This window comes from Mytilus californianus, unplaced genomic scaffold (genome assembly GCF_021869535.1).
Source record: "Mytilus californianus isolate M0D057914Y unplaced genomic scaffold, xbMytCali1.0.p SCAF_1, whole genome shotgun sequence".
In the NCBI taxonomy this organism is placed as follows: Eukaryota; Metazoa; Mollusca; class Bivalvia; order Mytilida; family Mytilidae; genus Mytilus; species Mytilus californianus.
In genome coordinates, this window is record NW_026262581.1 from 37,786,104 (window position 1) to 37,809,905 (window position 23,802).

The 23,802-nt window shown below is 32.2% G+C and overlaps 1 protein-coding gene across 1 annotated transcript in view; it reads right to left on the reverse strand.

Moving 5' to 3' along the window:
- Positions 1-541: 541 nt before the first annotated feature.
- Positions 542-23,802, reverse strand: part of LOC127702605 (BTB/POZ domain-containing protein 2-like) — a 203,541-nt gene continuing 180,280 nt past the window's right edge. Inside the window, exon 3 of the mRNA XM_052206884.1 lies at positions 542-1,234. Within this exon, the coding sequence (XP_052062844.1) occupies positions 580-1,234 (655 nt within the window). The 3' untranslated portion in view covers positions 542-579. The remainder of the gene's footprint in view (positions 1,235-23,802) is intronic.

The window sequence follows — 23,802 nt, forward strand, 5'->3', positions numbered from 1 at the left end:
CAGGCGACCCTGGGAATTACGAATTATGGGAGCTTCGTTTGGGAGACTTCGTAACAGCATCCTGTTACAATCATTTATTGTTCCATTTGTTTTTGCTACGTTGACCAATAGAACGAATGTATCTAATAATATTTTTGAAAATGAGTAACGTTGGCCCATCCATATCCCGACAATATTTTGAATGATGTGCATTGTTGGCCCAACGATGGACCAACATGATTTTCAATAACGAGTAACGTTAACTTTGGACCAATGTTATTTTTAAAAATATTAAACATTGGTCCAATGTTGGGCAAACTTTATTTTAATAATCTGCAACGTTGGCCCAACGGAACACCATCAGGTTGTGCCAAAATTAGCACACTTGCACTTAAAACGTTGGACCAACGTTGTTTGCCAATGTTGGGCCAATGAAGTCCGAGTTGTTGGGCCAACGATGGTCCAACGTTAGTGCTATCTGGGATAACACATACCATTTATATAACATGAAAAAACCCATACAGAACATATCTATGCATTAGTATAACTAACCAATGTGTTACATAACTTTATTACAACATTATTAACATTACAAAAGTGTTAAAACATGTTACTTCCAAAATTTCCTTGGGTGAAAATATCTGGGTGAGGTTTGTTGAACAAAATTCCAGAAGCTCGCTTGTTCCATTGGCGAGGTCGATCTGGAAATGGTAGGTTCGGTTTCTCTGATCCATAAAAATATCTAAATAAATCGATTTTTTCAGAATCCGTTAACATAGAAATATTTGCGACCTTGTTGGTAAAGTTTTGTGGATTCATCATTGGAAACCTGATGTAATAAAACGCTTCTCCCAACATTTTCCTAGCATTCTGCGGTGTTTTTGGTTGAGATAGCTTCTGACATTTTGCATATGCCCATTCAAGTAATCCATCAAATAGATCATCTTCTCTGATTATAAGCGAGTCCCGTGAGACTATTTTCAGAATATTCTCTAATGATGCCTGCTTGAAACTTTTTGTTTTTATAACAGAAGCCGTTTTTTTGTCAATATAACGTAAACATTTCGCCATCAATCCTTCGTTTTGAAACAGAACAGCTTGTTCTAACACAACACAAACGGAATCATCGTTTATGTAGCCCTGTAAGAAACTAAAACATTCATCAATTAGTTTATAAAGCTTGAACTTCTTTGCCGTTTTCAGAACAGCAGATATGGTACTTGGTGCAATTCCAGCTTTCTCTGAATACAAATACCTGAAATTAAAAAGAAAATCTGTATAGTTCCCTTAATCGTGCATTCACTTAAATTTTCCACAAGATAAAATGCAATGTACGTTACTAGTTTTTGCCGCATACCATGCTTCTGTATGAAACTGCAAGCTCAGTTTGATGACATTTTCAAAGCATAAAGCAAAGGCTATATTACATTTGAACTATTTAACCGGAAAGAATCATAATAAAACATCCCAACCTTTGGTCATCGATGTCTGAAAATGATTATTGTTATTGATTAAATGTAATTCTTTATATAATTAGAAGTAATTACAAGTAAATTGGATCTGCAATACAGTCATTAGCAATCGTGCTGTATCAGCCATCCGTGATGATAACGATATCAATCACCTAAACTGTATAACGTCACGCCATTGATAGCAGTCACGTTTGCAAACGTTTCATCAAACCCCTACTCTGTACTAGACTTCGTCCCCTTTCACAGGTATTATAAATCATTTCAAACTCACGTAAAAAAAACATCTACGATTAGTATATAATAAAGAAGAAAAATCAATAAAAAAAACGAATGAACTCAAAATCGTTAACATTTTTTATTTTCCCGCATCTGCGCAGAAATCTTTTCCGGTATCGTTTAGCTCGGGGTTTGAGTAAAATGTTATTGGGACGTCTCTTATAACAGTAAGCTAATCAATAAAACTAAAAATCAATATAAAATTCAATATACTAATGAAATCATAATCGTAAACGTTTTTTGCTTCATAGCAACACGTCTTCTCGTTTACAGTAAAATAACAGAGCTTTCTGTCTTTTCTACCATTTGGATGTACATTTTTTTAATTCAGATTTTGATATGATAAAAAGCGTTACCTGATGATTACATTTCAAATGACGTCACAACTTAATTCCCTATTCTGAAACGTTTCCGTATTTCCGTTTCTTTTTCAACAGATTCTGAAGTAAAAATATTCCTTGAGTTTTTGTCGAGCCTGCGACTTTTGTCACAAAAGCGAGACATAGCGATCCTACATTCCGTCGTCGGCGTCGTCGATGTCGTCGGCGGCGGCGGCGTCCACAAATATTCACCCTGTGGTTAAAGTTTTTGAAATTTTAATAACTTTCTTAAACTATCCTAGATTTCTACCAAACTTGGACAGAAGCTTGTTTATGTTAATAAGATAGTATTCAGAAGTATATTTGGTAAAAAAAATTAAATCCTGTTTATCCGTATTTTACTTATAAATGGACTTAGTTTTTCTGCCAGTTAACATTACATTCACTCAGTGGTTAAAGTTTTAAAATTTTGAATAACTTTCTTAAAATATCCTGGATGTGTACCAAACTTGGACAGAAGCTTGTTTATGATCAAAAGCTAGTATCTAGAAGGGAAATTTGTAAAATATTACTTCCTGTTTTTCCGTATATTACTTATAAATGGACTTAGTTTTTCTTCCAGTTAACATTACATACAGTCTGCAGTTAAAATTTTAAAACAATTATATAATAGATTCATAAACCATTCTGGATTTTTACCAAACTTGGACAGAAGCTTTTTACAATCAAAAGATAGTATCTAGAGGAAAATTTTTAATAATTTTTCCCCATTTTTGTAAAATAAATCTATTATGTGCATTCCCCTATCACACTGAAAACATAGGCACCAGCAAAAGTAGGCGAGACACTGGGTTCCGCGGAACCCTTACGAATTTTTTGGGAAACTCACCGCAGATCTGATAATCAGGGAGATCTTTGTATCTGTACAAAGATCCGTAATAAGTCGACTTTGTATGTTCTGTTATCCGAACAAACGGGCTTTTTTAAAAACCCTTGTGCTCTTCAGGAAAAATTATTAACTTAAAATCGTTCTTATAATTTCATTTAATGCGTTTTTAAAACTTAGATATGGAGCCCACTCATAGATGAGAGTCTGGATGGGGTTTAAAGAATCGAGAATAATGAACAAAATGTGCAGAATAAATGGCCAAAAAAATTAAGAATACATTAGAGAAAAATATGGCAAAAAATTAAAGAATACAGAATAATGGGGCACTCAAATATAAAGAATAGAAAATAAGGGGGCATTCAAATATAAAGAACAGAGAATAATGGCAAAAAAATAAAAAGATTACATAAAAATTACATAAAAAATTAAAGAATACAGAAATGAGGGACCCCCATCAAGACCCTGATAGATTTGTAATACACAATGCATAATAAAGATTCACCATAAAAATAGAATATCAATGGGATGTAATTGATTTAGTTTTTGTTTATATGACTGTTTGACAAATCTATGCACGGAAAACAAAACTATAAGTGATCTTGGTTGATTTTCCTTAATCGAGTCTATGGGGTAATAAAAATATCGACATCAAAGAAACATTTAGAAAGGTGATTTAACTTGGTCATAGTACATTTTTGGTATTCAGCGCTTATATTAAGGTGCATACAAATTTAATAACGGTGATAATTAATACTAATAAAATTTGTTTTAACGAAACAGTTTAAAAGGTTGATGTTTATTATATTATAAAAGATAATTCAGAAACGCGAATAAAGACATCACTTATTGTGAAATTCAATGAATTTGGAAATAAGCATTTTATGACATAACATTTTTTAAAGCAGCAAATTAACAAAAAAAAAACACATTTTATTGTTTTAATTCGTGCCTTTTAATAAAAGATTTAAAGAAATGATCTCACAGAACAACTTTTCTTTATCATATATTTCAATAATTTTATTAGTTACAAACTTACTGCGAAAAGAAAAAGAAGTGACACTTAAACGAAGAATTGAAAATTCCTATTGACATAGAATTATTTTATTTTAAATTATAAAATCATTCGAAATGGAATGTGTCATTTACATCTACATATCTTCATAATGTACCTACAGGTCTTGAACAGAATCGACAAAACTTTTGTTTTCTCCATGCATGGCTTAGAATCACAAGAGTAAAAAAAGAAAAAAATGATACATTGAGCAGTAAAAAAGAGAAATCAACTTCACATCACCAGATCTATTAGTAAAAAGTGAGAAATTTGTGTTGTACCGCGATGCAGTGAACATGGTGAAGAAACAAAGAAAACATATATCAGTCTAGCAACGTTTCCCTTGTCACATAAATTTAAACGAATGGTTTTATGTTATCACCTGCTATATTCACTGCAGCCACTTGCAAACCCATTTCTCGATGGGCATGCTTCCGAAGAAGATATGATGTATAATGAATTATACAACCTTCGATCAGAGCTTAACGTCTGAAGCAAGAAAATAAAGACACTTTCATGACCACTGTTAGAGTTTTTCTGCTCTATTTATATAGAAGCAGAAACACTTATGCCAATTATGCCAATTTCTATATTGTTTTAGAGTGGGACGTTTCTCAGAGGTTTATAAAAATAAGGAGATGTGGTATGATTGCCAATGAAACAACTATATTCACCAAAGTTCAAATGAAGTGGATTTTAACAATTATAAACAACCGTACGGCCTTTAACAATGAAAAAAAACCCATACCGTATAGTCGGCTATAAAAGGCCCGACATGTTTGTTTGTTTGGGTTTTATTTTTTTTTGGCAGTCGTCAGTTAATTTAACTTTTTTCTGTACGCTTTAAGAAGATAACTGTTATCAGCTATTCGTGACAATGAATAGTTGCCTTTCGAGTATTTGGCAGAAATCAACAAAGTGGAATTCTTACTTGAACTCTTCATGACATTTTCTGGAGGTTAATAGTCTTATTTAGTACAGAACTTGACTTTCTCATCCACTTGTCTGGAATCGAACCTACTAAATGTACCTGCTTGTCAAGTGTTTTCAAAGTCAAGAAATCATACTTTAATTTTACTTTGTGCTATGTATCGATATGTTAAGCTCTTTTCAACTGACTTTTAAAGGTTTTTTTCCAGCTAACATGTTTAACCCCGCCACATTCTGTATGTGCCTGTCTCAAATCAGGAGCCCGTTATTCAGTGGTTGTTGTTTGTTGTTGTATATCATGTTTGTTTTTCGTTTATTGTTTTGTACATAAATCAGGCCGTTAGTTTTTCTCGATTGAATTGTTTTACATGTTGAATTGTCATTTCTGGGCGCTTTTTGGCATACTATGCGGTATTGGATTTTCTCATTGTGAAGGCGTATGGTGACCTATATTTGTTAACTTTTACGTCATTTGGTCTCTGGTAGAATGTTGTCTCATTGAAATATCACATCTTCTTATTTGTATATTCTGTTCACTGAAGACCAAGAGCAGAGCGTGTCACATGCAGACTATAAAAAGCACAGAACTGTTCAAGTTTTTAAAACTAGTTGCAGCCCTCAAGCTTCAATAATGTTATTGTCTATTGTATTGTTGGTCGAGTGTCTGACATGTCCGGCATCCAGATTCAATAGTACCGCATATCACCTTCCACATGTTCCATGTAAACTGAGATTACTATATCAGTGGTTATAGGAATCTCAGATGTGAAATGTATTATATCTTTTTAAATGTTCATTGTAAATGCATCATATACTTTGTAATTTAGTAAATGGCTAGCTTTTACCGAGACTTCCAAAGAATTTGAAAGGACTTAAGTATTAACAAATGTATGATGACATATACTTCTGCATAAATAAAAGGCATATGTTTTAATTTGAAGATATCAATTTTAATACGTATGCAGTATAACAATTATTTATAAGGTGAAGATAGTTTAAAAGACGTTTCACAAAGTTTTTTTTTTTGGGGGGGGATCTTTTTCACACCATGTGAAATGTGTATTGCCAGGTTCTATAGTTATAAGTTAACATTAATTATTATTATTATTATTATTGATCAGCGTATATAAGGAAAAGCTTCACCTACAGTGATGCCCGGATGCTGTATCTAACGAGCTAAATCCTTGCTGAGACGTATAATACTTCGAATAATATGTATTATATGTTTCTGTTTTTATGTATAAATCATGTTTTTAATTAAAATCAGTTATTTTCTCACCAGAAATTATGCTGGAAATTGCAATAAATGTTTATATATATAAATTTGCTGTTAACGGGATATCGTAAAGTATTCTAAAGGTTTTCTGACTTCGTCCCCTTTCACAGGTAACACCTGCCTCATAGCATGGGGACTTCGTCCCCATGCAATAACGGTAAGAAAATCAATTAAAAAAACCCAACTTTTTTCCCTAACTTTTTTAGTTTACCGCATTTGCACAGAAATCTTTTTCTTTCTTCCGGCCTCGTTTGTCACGAGACTTTGAGTAAAATATAGGAAGGAGCATCATATAGTTTCCCACAAATTTGTCGTTTTTGATTAACGAAAGAATACTGCCAAGTTAAACAATGAAATTAAATTCTTTACATTTTAATATGACTCTGGAGCTTATTCATCATACGATTTTATAGCAAACAAAATGTGTTCTCTTGGGAAACTCACCCGTGATCAATCAATCAGATTTCAGATAAGTATCCGATAAGAATAACAAGCCGACTTGGTATCTTCGTCGTTTTAAAGATATAAATTATAACAATTTTATTTTAATAATTCTTTGATATGAAAAATGATTAATTATGAGAACAAAGCAGATTTACAAAAAATGTTGAAAGTGCTTAGTACATGGTGTCTCATAATGAGCTGACAGTTAATATAAATAAATCTAAGATCATACATTTTAGAAATCCAGCTGTTTTACAAACTAAATTTAATTTTTCTATTGGTGGTAATGTTATAGAATGTGTAAAAAGTTATCAATACTTAGGCTTGCTACTGACTAAAATTTTAGATTATCAGTTAATGGATAAAGCAGTAGCAAAGTCAGCTAGTAGAGCATGGTTAATTGTGAAGAGTAAAACACATGGTGGTTTCCAGCACAATTTTTTTTTCAAAACTGTACGATACAATGGTATGGTTGGTTATTAGTTATTGTGCAGGTATTTAGGGAACCAGGGACTTTTCCTGCATAAATGCAGTCCAAAATAGGGCCATGAGATTTTTCATGGGAGTTGGCCAATACACACCAAATGATGCTATAGCTGGTGATATAGGCTGGAAACCACCATGCGTTAAACAATGGACAAGTGTCTTGAGACATTTTACAAGGTGTTCCATAATGGACCCACACAGGATTAATTTTAAAATTTTTAAATGGTCCATACGAAAGTGCAATACTAGAATTAAGAATTGGAGCTTTAGAGTTATAGAGATGTTAAAATTGTTTAAAATGAGCTGTGAATTTTGCAATATAAGTCGCATTATGCTCAGATAGGATTTTTTTTTTACTACAAATTGACCAAGGATTAAGAATGAAGCAAAACAAAAGACTTCTGATAAATTTTTTTGTCTCTTTAGGTGTCGGACCACCAATTGACTCCCTCCAATTTAGAACGTATGTAAAAGTAGCCCTACTCTGACACAAAATAGTGCTTTTGATGTCATTGTTTACATAAACTAACCACCAAATTTGCAGAAATGAAACTTTTGGTGAAAGAGAAATATATTTAGACCATTATGAGCCAAAATTTACTTGTCTATGAGCTTGCATTAAGAATAGAGGATTAATGCGCTCCAAAGTATACTAATTTAAGATTTCCAGAAAACCAGGGGTTATATTTAGTAGTACCTATGTTTCTAAGGTCAGTTTTTTCTTATAAGACTTTAAAGGTATGTTGAAAATTGGCATGTAGAAAGGTGATACATGTACAATTCATGATATACCTGGTTTCTATGAGTTAAACTTAAGGTAAAATATTTAGAAAGCTGTGAAAATTGCAAAAATTGGTTGAATAGATAGGGATTTTTAATTAGTGGTCTGACACCTTTAAAGCGAAAAGCAGTGAAACCAAAAAAATCTGAAAACAATTGATTTTTTTTGTCCTAACTGGTCATTTGAATTGCAAGTTGCCACATTTCAATTTTTTTTTTTTTGGTTAAAAAGTCACATATTGCAAAATTAGAGCCTTAAACCTGAATTTGTGCTAATTTTAGCTTTTCCCACCCTTACAATATGAATTCATATAAAAAATGTCTGCAATTGTTATGAATGCACAGTAATTTTTTCTATAATATCAAACATTAAAACATAGGTTGATTACCAAAAAAAATTGTTGTCATGAAGATTTTATCAAATTGTTTGATTTTTACCCATTATGTCTTTGCGTCATTCTATGTATTTGGTAAATAGCATAGTTTAATGTAAACACTGCATAAATTCACCCCAATTCTATAAACTGTCTCAAATGAAGGTTTTCTACCTTAAATTTTATTGACTGATAGTAAATAAAAATTGTTTCATGACCATAACTGCATTATTGATCAATTAATAGTCCATTACTGTCATCTGATGAAAAAAAGGGGGGTCAATATTCCTTGACACTTCAAAACCTTTGATTTTTTTTACTAAACTCATTGTAACAGTTGTGCAAAATCTTTAAAGCAGTACGACTACTAGTAACTGCGCTCTATGTTTCCTGGTCCTAAATTTGGTCAGTTTTTTCTTATAAGACTTTAAAGGTAGGTTGAAAATTGGCATGTAGAAAGGTGATACATGTACGATTCAGGATATACCTGGTTTCTATGAAGTTAAAAGGTAAAATATTTAGAAAGCTGTGAAAATTGCAAAATTTGGTTGAACAGATAGGGATTTTTAATTGGTGGTCTGACACCTGTAAGTCATACGGTTTTCCTCAAATTTGTATAACTGATTACTTAAAACAATAATGAGGACGGACATTTTGAATTATTCTGTTTGTGTACGTAATAAAATTAATCTAGTAAGAGCTTATTCAACTTTACGATTTTAAAGCAAACAAAATGAGTTCTCTCGGGAAACTCACCTCAGATGAATAAGGCAGATTTTTGTATCTGTACATAGATTACAGTAATAAGCCGACTTTGTATACGTTGTTTTTAGGTATAAATTACTTCGTCCCCTTTCACACGTTACACCTGCCTCATATTAAGCCGACTTTATATCTTCGTCGTTTAAAGGTATACATTATTTTTATCTAAATAATTCTTTAATATGAAAAACGTTACCTGAAGATAACGTTTCTTTGTAGGCTGGTTCTCGGCTGACTACTACACTTTGTTCATAGAGCGTAGCGTAAATACAAGCGAATTCCAGTTTAGTTTCTTTGTCTAAATTGAAAATGTCGTCATAACTAATAATCCTAACATCAGGACCCACATCGGAAACGTTTCTGTTTTCCTTACTTTTTCAAAAGAGAATAAAACTATGCCGGAAATTCATTTTTTTTTATTAATTTGGTAAAGGGTTATTTATTGTTTAGCCCTTGTTGGCCAGTGAAGAAGGGTATCTCAAAAGTTACGTATTGTTTTTAAACGATAGTGATCTTTTTTTTTATTTTTTAATGTCTTAATTTATTTAAATGCAAATATAATTGATGGCCTTAGTACATTTTATTGTAGTTTAAATTTGGCAAAAATCCAAATTTAATAATTATTTATATGGGAGCGAAGTCCCAATTACAGTAAAAAAAAAAAAAAAAAAAAAAATTATGGTTTTATCAATATCACACACCCCATCAACCCTTTACAAATATAAATAAATCCCTTTAGCAGAGCGCTTTGGATTACATTGGTGTTTCGGGTTAATACGGATGTGGTATTGATAAAAAAGGTAATTTCATAACGAGTGAGAATTGAATATCGTTTGCTATAAAATGATATTACCAAAATCAGCCCTAATACGGATAAATTGTCATGTGCAATACTGACGACGTCGCCCTGTCAATATAAATCATGAGGTAATATTACTTTTCGGCCCTGTCAAATAATAAAAAAGCTTTATTCCGGTTTCAATTTTCTTACGCCTTACTTATCTTTGGACGTATCGTTATGCATAAAAAACATTTGTATTATATTTTTTTTAACTAAAATCATAAAATAAAAAGTTTAAATGATGTTCAGTGTTTTGTAACGTCTTGAATAAAATTGAGAATTGAAGTCTTGAAACGGAAATATTTCACAGCCTTTTCGAGTACGACTTTCGATTATTGACACTGATCAATCATCAGAACGCAGACGATCCAAGAGTAAGAATAGTTAAACTGTCTGATTTATTCTCCCCAGCTACTTTATATTTGATAGATAAAACAAGTTGCTTTTTTAATAAAAAAGACAATACGTGAACCTTAGAACTTTTTTTATTCTAATTATTAATTCAACTGAATAAGAAATTATATATCAGTGTTATCTTGGCCATGTGTGTGGAGGATAATATTTTCTTTTTATTATAAATCATTACAATTTTGGCATGTTGAGAGAAGTGTTAAATTTAAAGCAAGGAGAGGGAAAAAAAAGATTCCCAGACGTATAATTTCTTAAAGAATAATAATAATTCAAAACATGGAGGACACATGTACCTTCTTCCAAAAATTCATTAAATTAATCTAGAAATAAGTAATGAGGCATTGCGAACTGGTCAGCTAGCAGGACACATTAATGTTCGTTACCGACCAATCATCAATAAGTGTAACTCTCCCGCGAGAGATACTTACTTGATCTAATTATAAATATAAAAAAAAAGATGTGGTATGATTGCTAATGAGACAACTCTCCACAAGAGACCAAATGACACAGAAATTAACAACTATAGGTCACCGTACGGCTTTCAACAATGAGCAAAGCCCATACCGCATAGTCAGCCGTAAAAGGCCCCGAAATAACAAATGTAAAACAATTCAAACAAGAAAACTAACGGCCTAATTTATGTACATAAAATGAACGAAAAACAAATATGTAACACATCAACAAACGACAACCACTGAATACAGGCTCCTGACTTGGGACAGGCACATACATACAGAATGTGGCGGGGTTACACATGTTAGCGGGATCCCAACCCTCCCCTAACCTGGGACAGTGGTGTAACAGTACAACATAAGAACGAACTATAAAAATCAGTTGAAAAAGGCTTAACTCATCAGATGGATACAAACAGAAATACTACACAGAGTGGACGTGGCCGGGTGCTTGTATATCCCAACAACAAATAGACACTAAGCACAGATCTGAGAGTACTCGCAGTTACTGACATCTAGTTCAAAGCCACTAACAACTAATTAAAAAAATCATGCATCTAAGACTAAATTATCAATTAGTACACATCCAACATCCAATTATTGAAGAGGCATACCTTTTACATTCAAGATACAAAAAATTTCATTAATAAAATAGAGTCACACGAGGTAAAAAAAGTATGCATTCTTATTGCCTATGATGTACGTCAATGTAGACAAATATGATCATTGACAATTTAGAAGAAATTGTTATCAATGCATTAGAATTTATTGACACACAGGAGAATATACTTTAAAGATTCTCAACAAAATAGATTTAAATGCATTAGGGATGACGGTTTTATGGTCTTCACAGACAAATTAGAGCAAGTTGAAGATTTCTTTAACCTTGCAAACGAAATTTACCATCTACTTAAGTTCTAATATTAGGTGTCGACATCTAGTATGGCCTATTTAGAGGGTGGTAAAGGGTTATTTTCGTGCAACGTTTTCGGCCTTTTTATTTCACGTGTTTCCGTATTTCGACGTTTTATTTCTCGTTTTCTCGTGTTTGGTTCGATGTGCGTGCTTCGTGTTTTCCCTTAATTATTTTCCGTGTTTCGTGTCGGTACTCTTATTTTCTCGTGCTTGTCCCGCATTTGCCTGATTAAAAAGTAAACCGGGACTAATTCAAAGTCAGCCCAAATATTGTTTTAAATTATAAACTAATTAACTGGTCCCAAGATATTTATTAATAGCCTATTATATTACTATGATAAATCGGATGCAACTAACGGACGCTAAAAGGTGACCACGTGCAGGGTCGCTATGTCCATTTATAATGACTGCATGATCTCCAAGAACGGCTGAGTAATAACTGTTGGTACTTTTTTCCTTAATATTTACGATTTTATTCCTTGCATGGCTTCGTTTTTCCAGAGTGTTTTTTTTTTCCGTGCAACATTTTTGCGATTTGTTATTTCACGTGTTTCCGTATTCAGACCCTCCATTTTACCACCCTCTATTTAGATACCGAAGTGTACAAAAGTGAACGATTCCATAATAATGGAATTCTTGATGTTAAGTCACATATATTAAAAACACAGAAACGTATCAATATTTACCAATCACTAGTGCACATCCAAAATACACGTAAATTGAAGAACATTGCAATGTGCGAATAATATAAGAAATTTCTACTTCTACCACTATGTGACCACCGTCATTTGGTTGACTATCCTGTCACTGTTTGGTGTGCGCTTGCATGCATACTTAACAAGTCCAAAAATGATTTTAACAGAAAGGAAATAATTTGTGCTGTACATAACATTTATACATGGTGCAAATAAAAACATGGGACTTGAAATTTAATGTGCATGCAGTAGTCTCTTGAACGAGTCAAGACTTTCTGCAGCGGTCACTGAAATAATAGTGACATCAATGAATTAAATAAACATTAAATTAACTTACAAGATAACTTAATTGATAGAGAATACTGTAAAAAGGAAACAGTAAAAGTTGTAAAAATGTATATTAACGAACAGTCTTTATTTTACTTGTTTTATTTTCATTTGAAACAGATTTTTTTTATCTGATTTGTCAAAATGACAAGTGTGCATAATGATTTTATTTTTACAAATCAAATCCCAAAAGCCCACTATAGCTATAACAACTCATTATGTAGAAACCACAGCACTATTTTAAAATATCTCTCTGTGAATATCTAGACACAGATGTTTGATACCATAGGTCGTTATAATTAAATCTTGACCATTTAACTTGTTTATCAAAGGGTACAACTGTCAACTTTGCCCAAGTCAGTAAACCCTTGCAATGCATAAAATGTAGCTTTACAATAAATATACATGTTTGAAAAGGATCTATAGATTGTTTATTATCATATATCAGATAAGTGAATTAGCGATCTGTGAAAATTCTTTATTGCGTAAACCCCTGAAGGTTTACGCAGTATATATTGGACGATGTCCGTAGTCTTTCGGAACACCGGATGTTATTCGGAATACATCTGTTCTTTCTATGACCACCTTTCATATACATGCGCAATAGCTTATTAATTGACCTGTTGAATAAGCATTAGCATCTTAAAGTTGCTATAGAGATATGTTACATATGATGCGAAATTTATTATGATGCAAGCTACTATGATGCGAAATTTATTATGATGCAAGCTACTTTAATAAGCATTTGAATACTTCCTTGCACGCAATTACAAGCTGCTAATATTTACCTACATATATGCGTACTTATTTTAATTAGAGTCGAACGTTGAAACCAGCTGTGTTTAGATATGAGATAAGATTTCATGTAAACAATGCGATTTATATTCGGAACGAGAATCGTTAAAACTAAAATCTTTAAAAGAAGTATTACTAGCATTTCATTTAAGATTTTGAGTCTAGGGAAGATGTACTTGGTGTACAAAGCAGGCTAATTCATTTTCTTTTATCCGTAAATATCGCAACATTATTTCCTTTTTAAAAAACAAGGAGGTCATATAACCTCCTTGATTAAAATAACAAATCAGATTGTTATAGGTATATCTGGATCCTTTTTCGTTATTAGAATGTGAATAAATAGATATTGAATATGAAAAACAAACTAAAACTGAAATCTAAATCTAAAATATATTTAAAAAAAAATACATTTGACCATGCAGATGAAAGAAATAATACTTCAAGCAATGAAATAACGAATTAAATGTGCCGCTTTAATTACGATCGATAACCTTAAAATTAATCATGCATGCAATTTCAGCAGACTTAACAGGGTCAGCGATAAGATATCAAATGTCTATTTATAGACAGCGAGTGATGACAGATGCAGGCAGAGATAAGAAAAAATAATTTCTATTTATAGTTATCTGGGCCAGGGAACAGATTATCTAACCTGTAGTAATTAAGGCTCTTCAAAATGTTCGTCAAAATAAATAAAAAATAATTATTATTTCTTGAAAACGATCAGATGATGAATTTTCGGTTTTAATATATTAAATACGAAAATGTAAAATAGTGCAAGGAGATTTTGAAAGACGACAGGATAATTGATACTTAGGTTTTATGCATGTAAAATAGTTTTTAGGAAATTTTGAAGTTTGTTTTATTTATGTTATATTTTTATAATTTTGACCATAAGTAGCAGAGCTTTGTGTGACCATTGTGATAATGTACCGATGTAAACGCATTATCAAATTAATTAAAAGCTCCTTGTCAACTGTTCTCATAACTGTGTAAACTAAACTTTCTCTGATGTCTTATATAACAGCTACGGTGTATGGGTTGTAAGTGTTTCTTTGTGATGTTAAAGTTGCGTTGCAAAAACAAATCGGTTGTTGTACTAATTAATTAGATTACAAGACAGTAAGTGAGTATAAAATTATTTATAATTGATACTGAGAGAATCTTAATTATATAGAGCGACGCCTGTTGTTACCATATGTTGACATAATGGCTACATTGAAAGTCCATGCAGGTGGAGAGAGATGTAGACTTTACGAATGAGACAATAGCCTATTCAAATGATTTTTTAGTAATCTAATTTGGAAAAAATAGATAGACAATATAAATACTAAAAAAAATCATAGAAAGATCTTGCGAGGTTAATGATTTTTTTTTCTTATTATAATTACGTTTTTAAATGGGTTTTTTTAGTCGTTAAATACTTTAGGATACCTTACATATGTCATGCTCTCGTATAAAACTGGTGCAATTGAAAGAAAAAATCGTCACAAGTGAAATGCAGATCGGCGCAAATGCAAAACGCCGGTTGAAGATAAATTAACTAAGAGATTTAAAATCTGCTATTTGTTCTGCCTTTCTTAATACATTTGTCCTGCCTTTCTTAATACAATAATCTGAAATCCATTTTTAATTCATCAAATGGTCGCGCGGTAAAAATCTTTCTCCTGTCTTAATTAAAAAATTTCTTTTACCCAGTTATATTTCATCAAATGGTTGCTCGCAACAATAAAAATCTTTCGTTTAACATCGGACTGTATGGACAATACATACAAATGTCTTCTTTTAGAGAACAACTGAATGCAGCACAAGAGAAAAAGGATAGGTCAATATAAGAAACCTACAAGGCAACTTCAGTTCCATTTCAATATTTAGATTATTCTAATGGATTTGTCAAATGTCAGAGGGAATATCTGTTTTAAATGTGGTAGGAATACCAATGAGACAACTCTCCATCAAGACACAGTGTAGTCAAAGTAAGCAATTATAGGTTATAATACAGCCTTCAACACAAAGGCTTGGCTCACTTTGAACTGCATCCTACTAGGGGCCCCAAGACACTGTTATAAAACAATTCAAACAGGAAAAATCAAATCTAATTTAACTTCAAACCAGAAACAAAAAGCAAATATGAACTGCACCAAAAAAAAACCCACTAAACAACATGCTTCTGACTTGGGACATGTGCTTATGAATACACCTGTTTTAAAAGAATTTACATACATACCATAAGACAGTAGTGTAACTTTACCATGTAAAAGACACCCTTTAAAAGTTAATGTAAAAATGTGTTAAAATAAAAAAAGGAACACCTTACAACAGTTCATAAATGTGGCCTTTAAACAAACTAATGTTTAGAAATGGGTATTCAGTGATAATTTCAGGTTTGATTATGTTAGTTGTTTTGTTGTTTTCAATTTAGTTTGTTTATTTATCAGTACAAGGTGTAAGCTGTTTTGTCTAGGCTGTAAATAGCTTTCTTAATGAATTGGTTTTGGTCATCAAGGTGAAGAGAATACAGTGCAATTCAAATTATATATATTTACAATTAAACTTGCAGGCCTTTTTTCATGACCCACAATTTAAAATATAATAATAATTTTCTTTGTAGGAGTTATCTCCCCGAAATCTGTTTTCCTTGTGACTGCATCTCCTCCGTAACCGTAAAAGAAAGCGACAAATTTATTTTATAAAATTGTTCGTTATATCCTTTGCATGATTTGTCCTATTTTGACCAAAGCGATATGAATATTCCATATGAGAGTTATTTCCCCTTATGCATTTGATATAAGTGATATGCATTTCTATCTTGTAAACCATAAGTGATAGAGACCTAGGATCTTTTGATTTGCGGTCCTTGATCCAAAAATAAGAAAATTAGGTCAAGGTCAGAGGTCAAGGTCATATTTAAAATTTTGATTTTGGCTTATTTTCAATTCTTTTCAAAAACCGTATAAGATATCGACAACTTATTTTTACTAAATTGTAAGTTGCGACATGTTGTAACACATAAATTTTGGTTAAAAGGGTACGCTAACATTAAATTGGAGTTTTCTCCCCTCGTTTATTAAAAGTTAAGCTTATAGTGATATAACTCATTAACCATATATAATTAAGACCTATAGTCTTTTGATTTGAAGCCCTTGGTTTATGACCTTGAAATTGAGCTCAAGGTCATAGGTAAAATTGACGTTCTAGATTTTGACCTTTGCTTTTACCTCATATGTATACATGATAAAGCCATTGGACTTTTAGCATTACGTGGCAAGCCACCTGACTATGGAAAAGCCAACCGGAAGTGGCCTGGTGTAAACCGGAAGTAGCTATTTTTTGTACTTATTTAATGTAAAAGTATATTGAACCATATATTTTGGGAATCAGTATCAAGTAAACTATCAAATAAAACCGGAAATGACATTTTTCAAACCGGAAGTAACAATTTATCTCCCTTATTTAGAAAAAAATGTGAAGAAACCATATATTATTGGAATCAGTGTACCATAAGCTATCATTTGATGCTGGATATGATATTTCAAACTGAATTTTCATAGTTTTATATCAAAATTTATCTTTATGGGTGGAAAGACCTTCAATTGTTCTCTGAACAATTGGTTTTTAATTCTAATTAAAATCATTAAAATCATTCAATAAAAGTGTCATGAACTGGCTGTTTCTGTATTGGCCCTGTTATAGATTCTCGATCAGCTGTATTGGCCCACGACTCTTCGAGTCTCGGGTCCAATACAGCTAACCTCGAATCTATAACAGGGCCAATACAGAAACAGCCAGTTAATAACACTATAGTATTAGACAACTGGGCTTATAGTTCACTTCCGGTTTCAATTTGTTTACGCCTCACCTAACTTTGGACACATCATTATACATAAGATACATTTTTATCATATTTTGTAACTTGAAATAATATAAAAAAAAAAGTTTAAAATGATGTTACGTGTTTTGTAACTATTTGAAACGGAAATATTCTAAAGCCTTTCCTTGCCTTGGTATATTTGAATTGTTTACATCTGTTTCTATGGGCTTTAAAAGTAGGTGCTTAATTTATGATTTTGGCATCTTATGATATACGTTTTTGTACTTAATTTATAGTATGGCGCTTCGAGATATTTGTAAACTTTTAAATTAAAGACAAATTTTCACTAAACAGTAGATTATAGTAGGTGCAAATACATGTGGATCTTTTTTGTGCATAAGCATAAATTCCACCGATAAAAAATTCCACAGAAAGATAAAAGATTGATCTTTTTAAAGCATTAATTTGCACCTCTGCCCCCGTCAACAAAATATCCTAAAAATAGGCATAATCTCATCGAAAAGAGAAAGTACACCTTTTTATGTTCAGGCGTGCTCGAGTTGACTGTTTTACTTCGTATAAATAAGACAAAAACTCTAATATAGGTTTGGTTGCTCGCAGTAACTTGTTCTATTCTCTTGCAAACAATGTTTAATAACATAATATTCTAATATAATTTAATTTAATAACAATATTCAAATTGACATTTGCATACAAGAAAATTGTCCAACAAATCATTATATATAAATGAACTCAAACTCTATATTCATATATATGACAATAAACGTTAAACTGTACATTGTAGTTACTGTGAGCACCTTCGATGAACTGACAGCTCAACAATTTCTTTATATAATATAACGGAAACCCACCCTTTCAACCGCCAAAAGATTTCACGTGCATATATAACCAATATATCTAAATCCAAAATTACAATAACCCGTTTTACAACTTCTCTAACTAGTTTTGAATATATTTAACACAGGGGAAATAAGTCAAACGAAAAGAAATATATTTAAATTCTTCCTCGCCAAGCTCGTCCGAATTTTAAGTATTTCTTTACTAAATTCCTTCGTATAAATAAGACAAAACTCTAGTATATTTTTTGGTTGCTCGCAGTAACTTCGACAAAACAAAGGAGTAGATCGGCAATGGACATTTGAGCGAAATGGCAGGACATTTGAGCGATACATAACTACAGTTCAAACTAACTGTAACTCAAGTCACCCTGCGTGACATACATAACTACAGTTCAAACTAACTGTCAGGGGCGTAGCTGGCCTAAAATAAAGTGCAAGCATAAATCTTGTATCGCCGAGCGGAGCGAGGCGAGAAATATTTTGGGACCTTTTTATGCAGAAAATGATAATTTTTCGGTCATTTTCCAGGTATGCCATGCTTATGAAATTCACATTACTCCTTATTAACATGGTTGTTTTCAAATATAAAATAAATTTTATAAAACGGGAAGATCAGTCGACAAGTCAACCGAAGCGTTTATCAATAGAAGGGCAATCAATGGACACATGACCAACCCGGGAACAGATAAGACACAAAAGAACAAACAAAAGCATTCAATATTGAAAACTAAATACAGATAAAAAAAACACGAACCCCGAAAAAAAATGTGGCGACCTCCAGTGCTCCGGAAGGGTAAGCAGGTCCTGCTTCTTGCAAGACACCCGACTGTTTCTCACTAAGGTCATTTTCGAATCAAAGGAGCCTGAGGTTTCTACGACAATGGTAGAAGGTCACTTGGGACACAGATACCCAAGGTGAATTAATAGTCTTTTGGACGAACGGACAATGGGAATACGAAATCAAACGGCGACTTTTAAGTCTTGACTTATAAGTGAGGGATATAAATCTTAGATGTTTTCAAGGTTATTGTATTGAGCCTGTATTATTAAATGTTAATACTCATGTAAGACTTAAAGTAAAGTTAATATACAAAGTCCATATATCTATTTTTTGCCAAGGCAAAAGATCGCAGAACTCTCTCGGTGTCGATATTCATTTCTCTGTGAACATGTATGAGCGCCAACGAAGATAGTCTGTCCTATACCATGGTTGAACGGGGATAAGTTTTAAGTCGCCGTAATGCACTAAATGACCGTTCAGTAGTTGATGTAGTTACTGGCATTGTAACTAAGATTGACACGATTGCAAACTATTGAAGGATATAGTTTCTTTTTAGTCACTGCTAGAGACGACATCAGAGATTTGGGCTACTCTATAACATCTGGACCCGACCAGCGTCTCTGCCATCTCTTTACCTCAGAGTTGAAGGTTTCTTGATTGTCCGTCAAGTCGTGTCTAAATGTTTCGTATATTTTGTCTATACACTCTGCTGTCAAAGATTCCAAACGTGCAGGTATTTAATTGAAATTAAGGTTCTGGCCTTGAAAACGATCAGAATTATCCAGTAAACGTCCTGTGAGTTCTTCAATGAAATAGTCAAGAAAGGAGAAATACAAGGCTCGCTTCCAATATTGACTTGGAGTGTCAGCTGGATAGTTAGCCCGGTTGACCTGTCTTCCTACTCATTCGTAATTTAATTTCAGAATTATTTTTTTTTGTGAAAAAAATGTGCAAGCAAATGATTTTTTGCGTAATGGCAGCTACGCGCCTGACTGTAACTCAAGTCACACTGCGTGACAATAATCATCGCGATGTGTGCAGTTGATATAAGATACGTGAATTATTATTTTGGAGGAAAGCATATTAGAATGTGTGATTTGTTTTGTTTTTTTAAGAGGAAAAAGGGGGGGGGGGGGGGTTGGATGGGGTCCGTTAGAATATGTAGCATGGGGTAAAAACACCGATTCGGGGGGGGGGGGGGGGGGGGGGAGGGGGGAATTTGGACATTGTACATGTGTATGTAAAAATAATTGTTAGAATGACAATAACAATAGTAACTGATGTAAAGATCGAATGATCGAAGAAATGTATTGTAAAGAATGCACCAGAACTGTGGTTGTTGTCTCCCTTGAACAAGCTTGTTATTTCAATTTACTAATAATTGTTTAATTTGATGTTTAATCATTATGAACTATAAAACAATTAATAAATATTAGTTTTAATAATTTTGTTTATAAAAAATATTTATCAACATTTAGGTATCTATTGTCTGTTTTGAAATGTTTTGATTTTTTGTTTACCAAATGATAGAACTTTTGATATTTTTATATATATATTTTACTCTCTTTTTAATCCGACCGTGTGAGGGCTTTATAGCTGGTCAAGGTCGTTAAAAAAAAAGATAAAAAAAAAAGGTCGTTAAAACTCCCACAAGTAAGGTTATCATATCGACCGTGCAAGACCATCATGGGTAGTCAAGGTCGTTAATATCATGTCACCCTCGTCGGTCATCAATATCATGTCACATGCATCCATCGATAAAGTATACACAAGTCTTCAATAATGTATTAGGATATCAGTGTAGGTCTGTTTTTATATAACAGCAAACCCATATAATATAACAGAAATAAAGGACAGATATCATTAATAGATAATTGGACAGTAACCAAAGATCATAATTGAACCGAAAAAGACAGTGGAATGTTTATTTATATTTATGATATCTAAGATTTACACTTAAACTTGTCATTTTTATATTCTATTTATTATTCATTTTGCTTCAGCTTCATAGTATGTCGAGGCACTGATTTAGTCAAAATTGTTGTATTTAAGGAGATCCTGAAATATAAACAATCTTCTATAATTTTTATTCAGGGTATCCATTAATCCTTCATATTTCAATTTTTTAAAAATTTACCGCCATATTCTGTTCAAATGCAACACCTAAACTCACATGTGTTCAGAATAATTACTATACTCATACCCATACACTAATTAAAAATATAATTTGATTTCATGAGAACCTTAAATACTATATAAGTATTTTATGTTTGGTAGTTATGGCCTTCAACAATGAGCGAAACCCATACCGCACAGTAAGCTATAAAAGGCCATGAAATGACAAATGAAAAAAACAATTCAAATGAAAAAACTAACTAGCCTGATTTATGTACAAAATAATAAATGAAAAGCAAATATGATATACAGCAAGAAACGACACTGACTTAATTACAGGCTTCTGCTGTTTGTTTATACAAGGTGCATTAGTATAACATAATATATCATACAAAAAACAAGACAGTAAGGTTTTAATCATGTGATAAAATTTTACTGCATATTAGCTGTTCATACAAAAATTAGTTCTAGATTACATTTTTTTTCAACTAAGAACATAATTAAGATTTGATAAATACATGTTTCAATATTTCTTGAATATATAAAACAATTAAACATCAATAAAATGTTATTTTCCTTTATTCTTTGCAGAAACTAATTTGAAGAAACAGACTATGAGTTGTCTCATTGGCACTCATACCACATCTTCTTATATCTATATAAAAGAAAAGAGCCATTTATTCCATGATAGGAACAAAAATAAATTAAAGTTACCTCTCTTGGCTCAAACACTTAGAATGGAAAATTCCTATGTAATCATATTTTTGGAAAGGGGATTTGCGTAGTTTAAACAGACAACCAATAAAATTGCTTAGTGGTTTGAGACAGGTGAAGGTCATAAATTATTGAATATTTAGAAAAAAATATATGGAAAGTGAACTTTATTCTTTTTTCCTGACATACTAGTAGCTATCATCATCTGTATTATCGGCCTTAAGACTATCCAAGTATTCCTGCACTGTATCCCAGTCATGCTTGTAGTTTAATGCTTCCTTCTCTTCGGTCAAATTAAAGAAGGCCTCCAACTAAGTTAACTTGATGTCATTGTCTATTTTGGTCAGCTGTTCGGAACGTTGAAGATTAAAACTATGTTGAATACGGTTACCTTCTTGCTTGATAGTGAATTCTGTAACATCAACACCAGAGGCTTTCTCCGACAAAATGTGAATAATAGTATTCTTCTGTTAGTCTATTTCGTTAGTCTATTTTGTTGTTCAAGACACTTAATTAAAGAGAAACTGCACCATTTGTAAAAAATCGTAAATCGTTTTCAGCGCCATCAGGTTTTCCCGTACCTCTAACAGCGTGGTCTGGATCTGCGTTGGACATTATGTACACAGACAATAAACGGTACTTCGATGAACTGACAGCTGAACAATTTCTTTATATAATATAATGGAACCCCTGGCACCCTTTAAACCGCCAAATGATTTCACGTGCATATATAACCAATATATCTAAATCCAAAATAACAGTAACCCGTTTTACAACTTCTCTAACTAGTTTTGAATATATTTAACTATATTTAACACAGGGGAAATCCCATAAATCAAACGAAAAGAAATATGTCGCTCGTTATTATGAATGTTTAGAGTCATTATAGTTGAAACGTATATGAAAACCTAGGGACACACCGCGCATTCTTTTTTCCTCAGTTATACATATTGATACGGATATAACCAAATCAATTATTTTCGATTAATATTGATGAATATGGGGATAATTTAGAGGAGGGTTTGCGCTGGGCTAGACGATGCCCAGCTATCTTCCCGTGGCAAGATAGCAGAATGTTGAGAACATAAGACGAGGAGGAATTAGGAAGAAAAAAAAACTTTCAGACTATAAAAGCAGTTATTAGTGCATGTTAACATAACTTAATTTCTTAATATGATTTAAAGCCAAATTAAAGGAGATGTAGAGTATACATAGATAATTAAGACAGCAACCCAATTAATCATCACACAAAACTGTTTCAAACAACGCATGCATCTTACAAGTTATAAAGTCTTCTACAATGGACATATTCTTTCCTAAAATATTTTTTAGCTTTTAACTCTCCCAAGTCTAGCTAGATATAGAATACTTGTGTCTAAATGTTAAAACAAATATGGCAAAACATGAATTAATATATAAAGTTTAACTGAAAACAATGAGCAGAGTCGGGAACAAAAGTCTTATACTTGTTTTTGAGATTTATTGACTATTTATACTAAACATCCTATCCGAAAAAGAGAAAGAAAATAGATAACGTAACATGCAGTACCCAAATTGCATCAATTTAGCAGAAATAGCAACAGAAAATACAAAAGTATTCTCAGAGACTACACAATTTGTATTTTTATTTTATAATGACATTATGCACGTCTTTCAACATAGCTAAATATATTTTAGTTTACACAAAACGGTCACAGTATGTATCAACAGATGAAGTATTCACTGAAAAATTAAACTCTACGGAAACGTCGACAAAAAGTCAACTTAGAAAAATTAGCAATTAAAATGTGTCACAGGCATCCATTTCTTAAAAAATGAACAATAAGCATGGACTATTGTCAAATTGTTCTAAATATTTGGAGAAATAAAACAAACCATTTGTTATTCGATTTTTACGGATGTGAATTTAAGCATAGATGCAATTTGGGTACCCCTCATCACAGAATCATGGGTCGTTTGGAGGTTGGTTCAAACCAATTTTTCTATGATTCAATATGGATTCAAAATTAAACTGGTGAAACTATAAAGTAAATAATACTACATCTA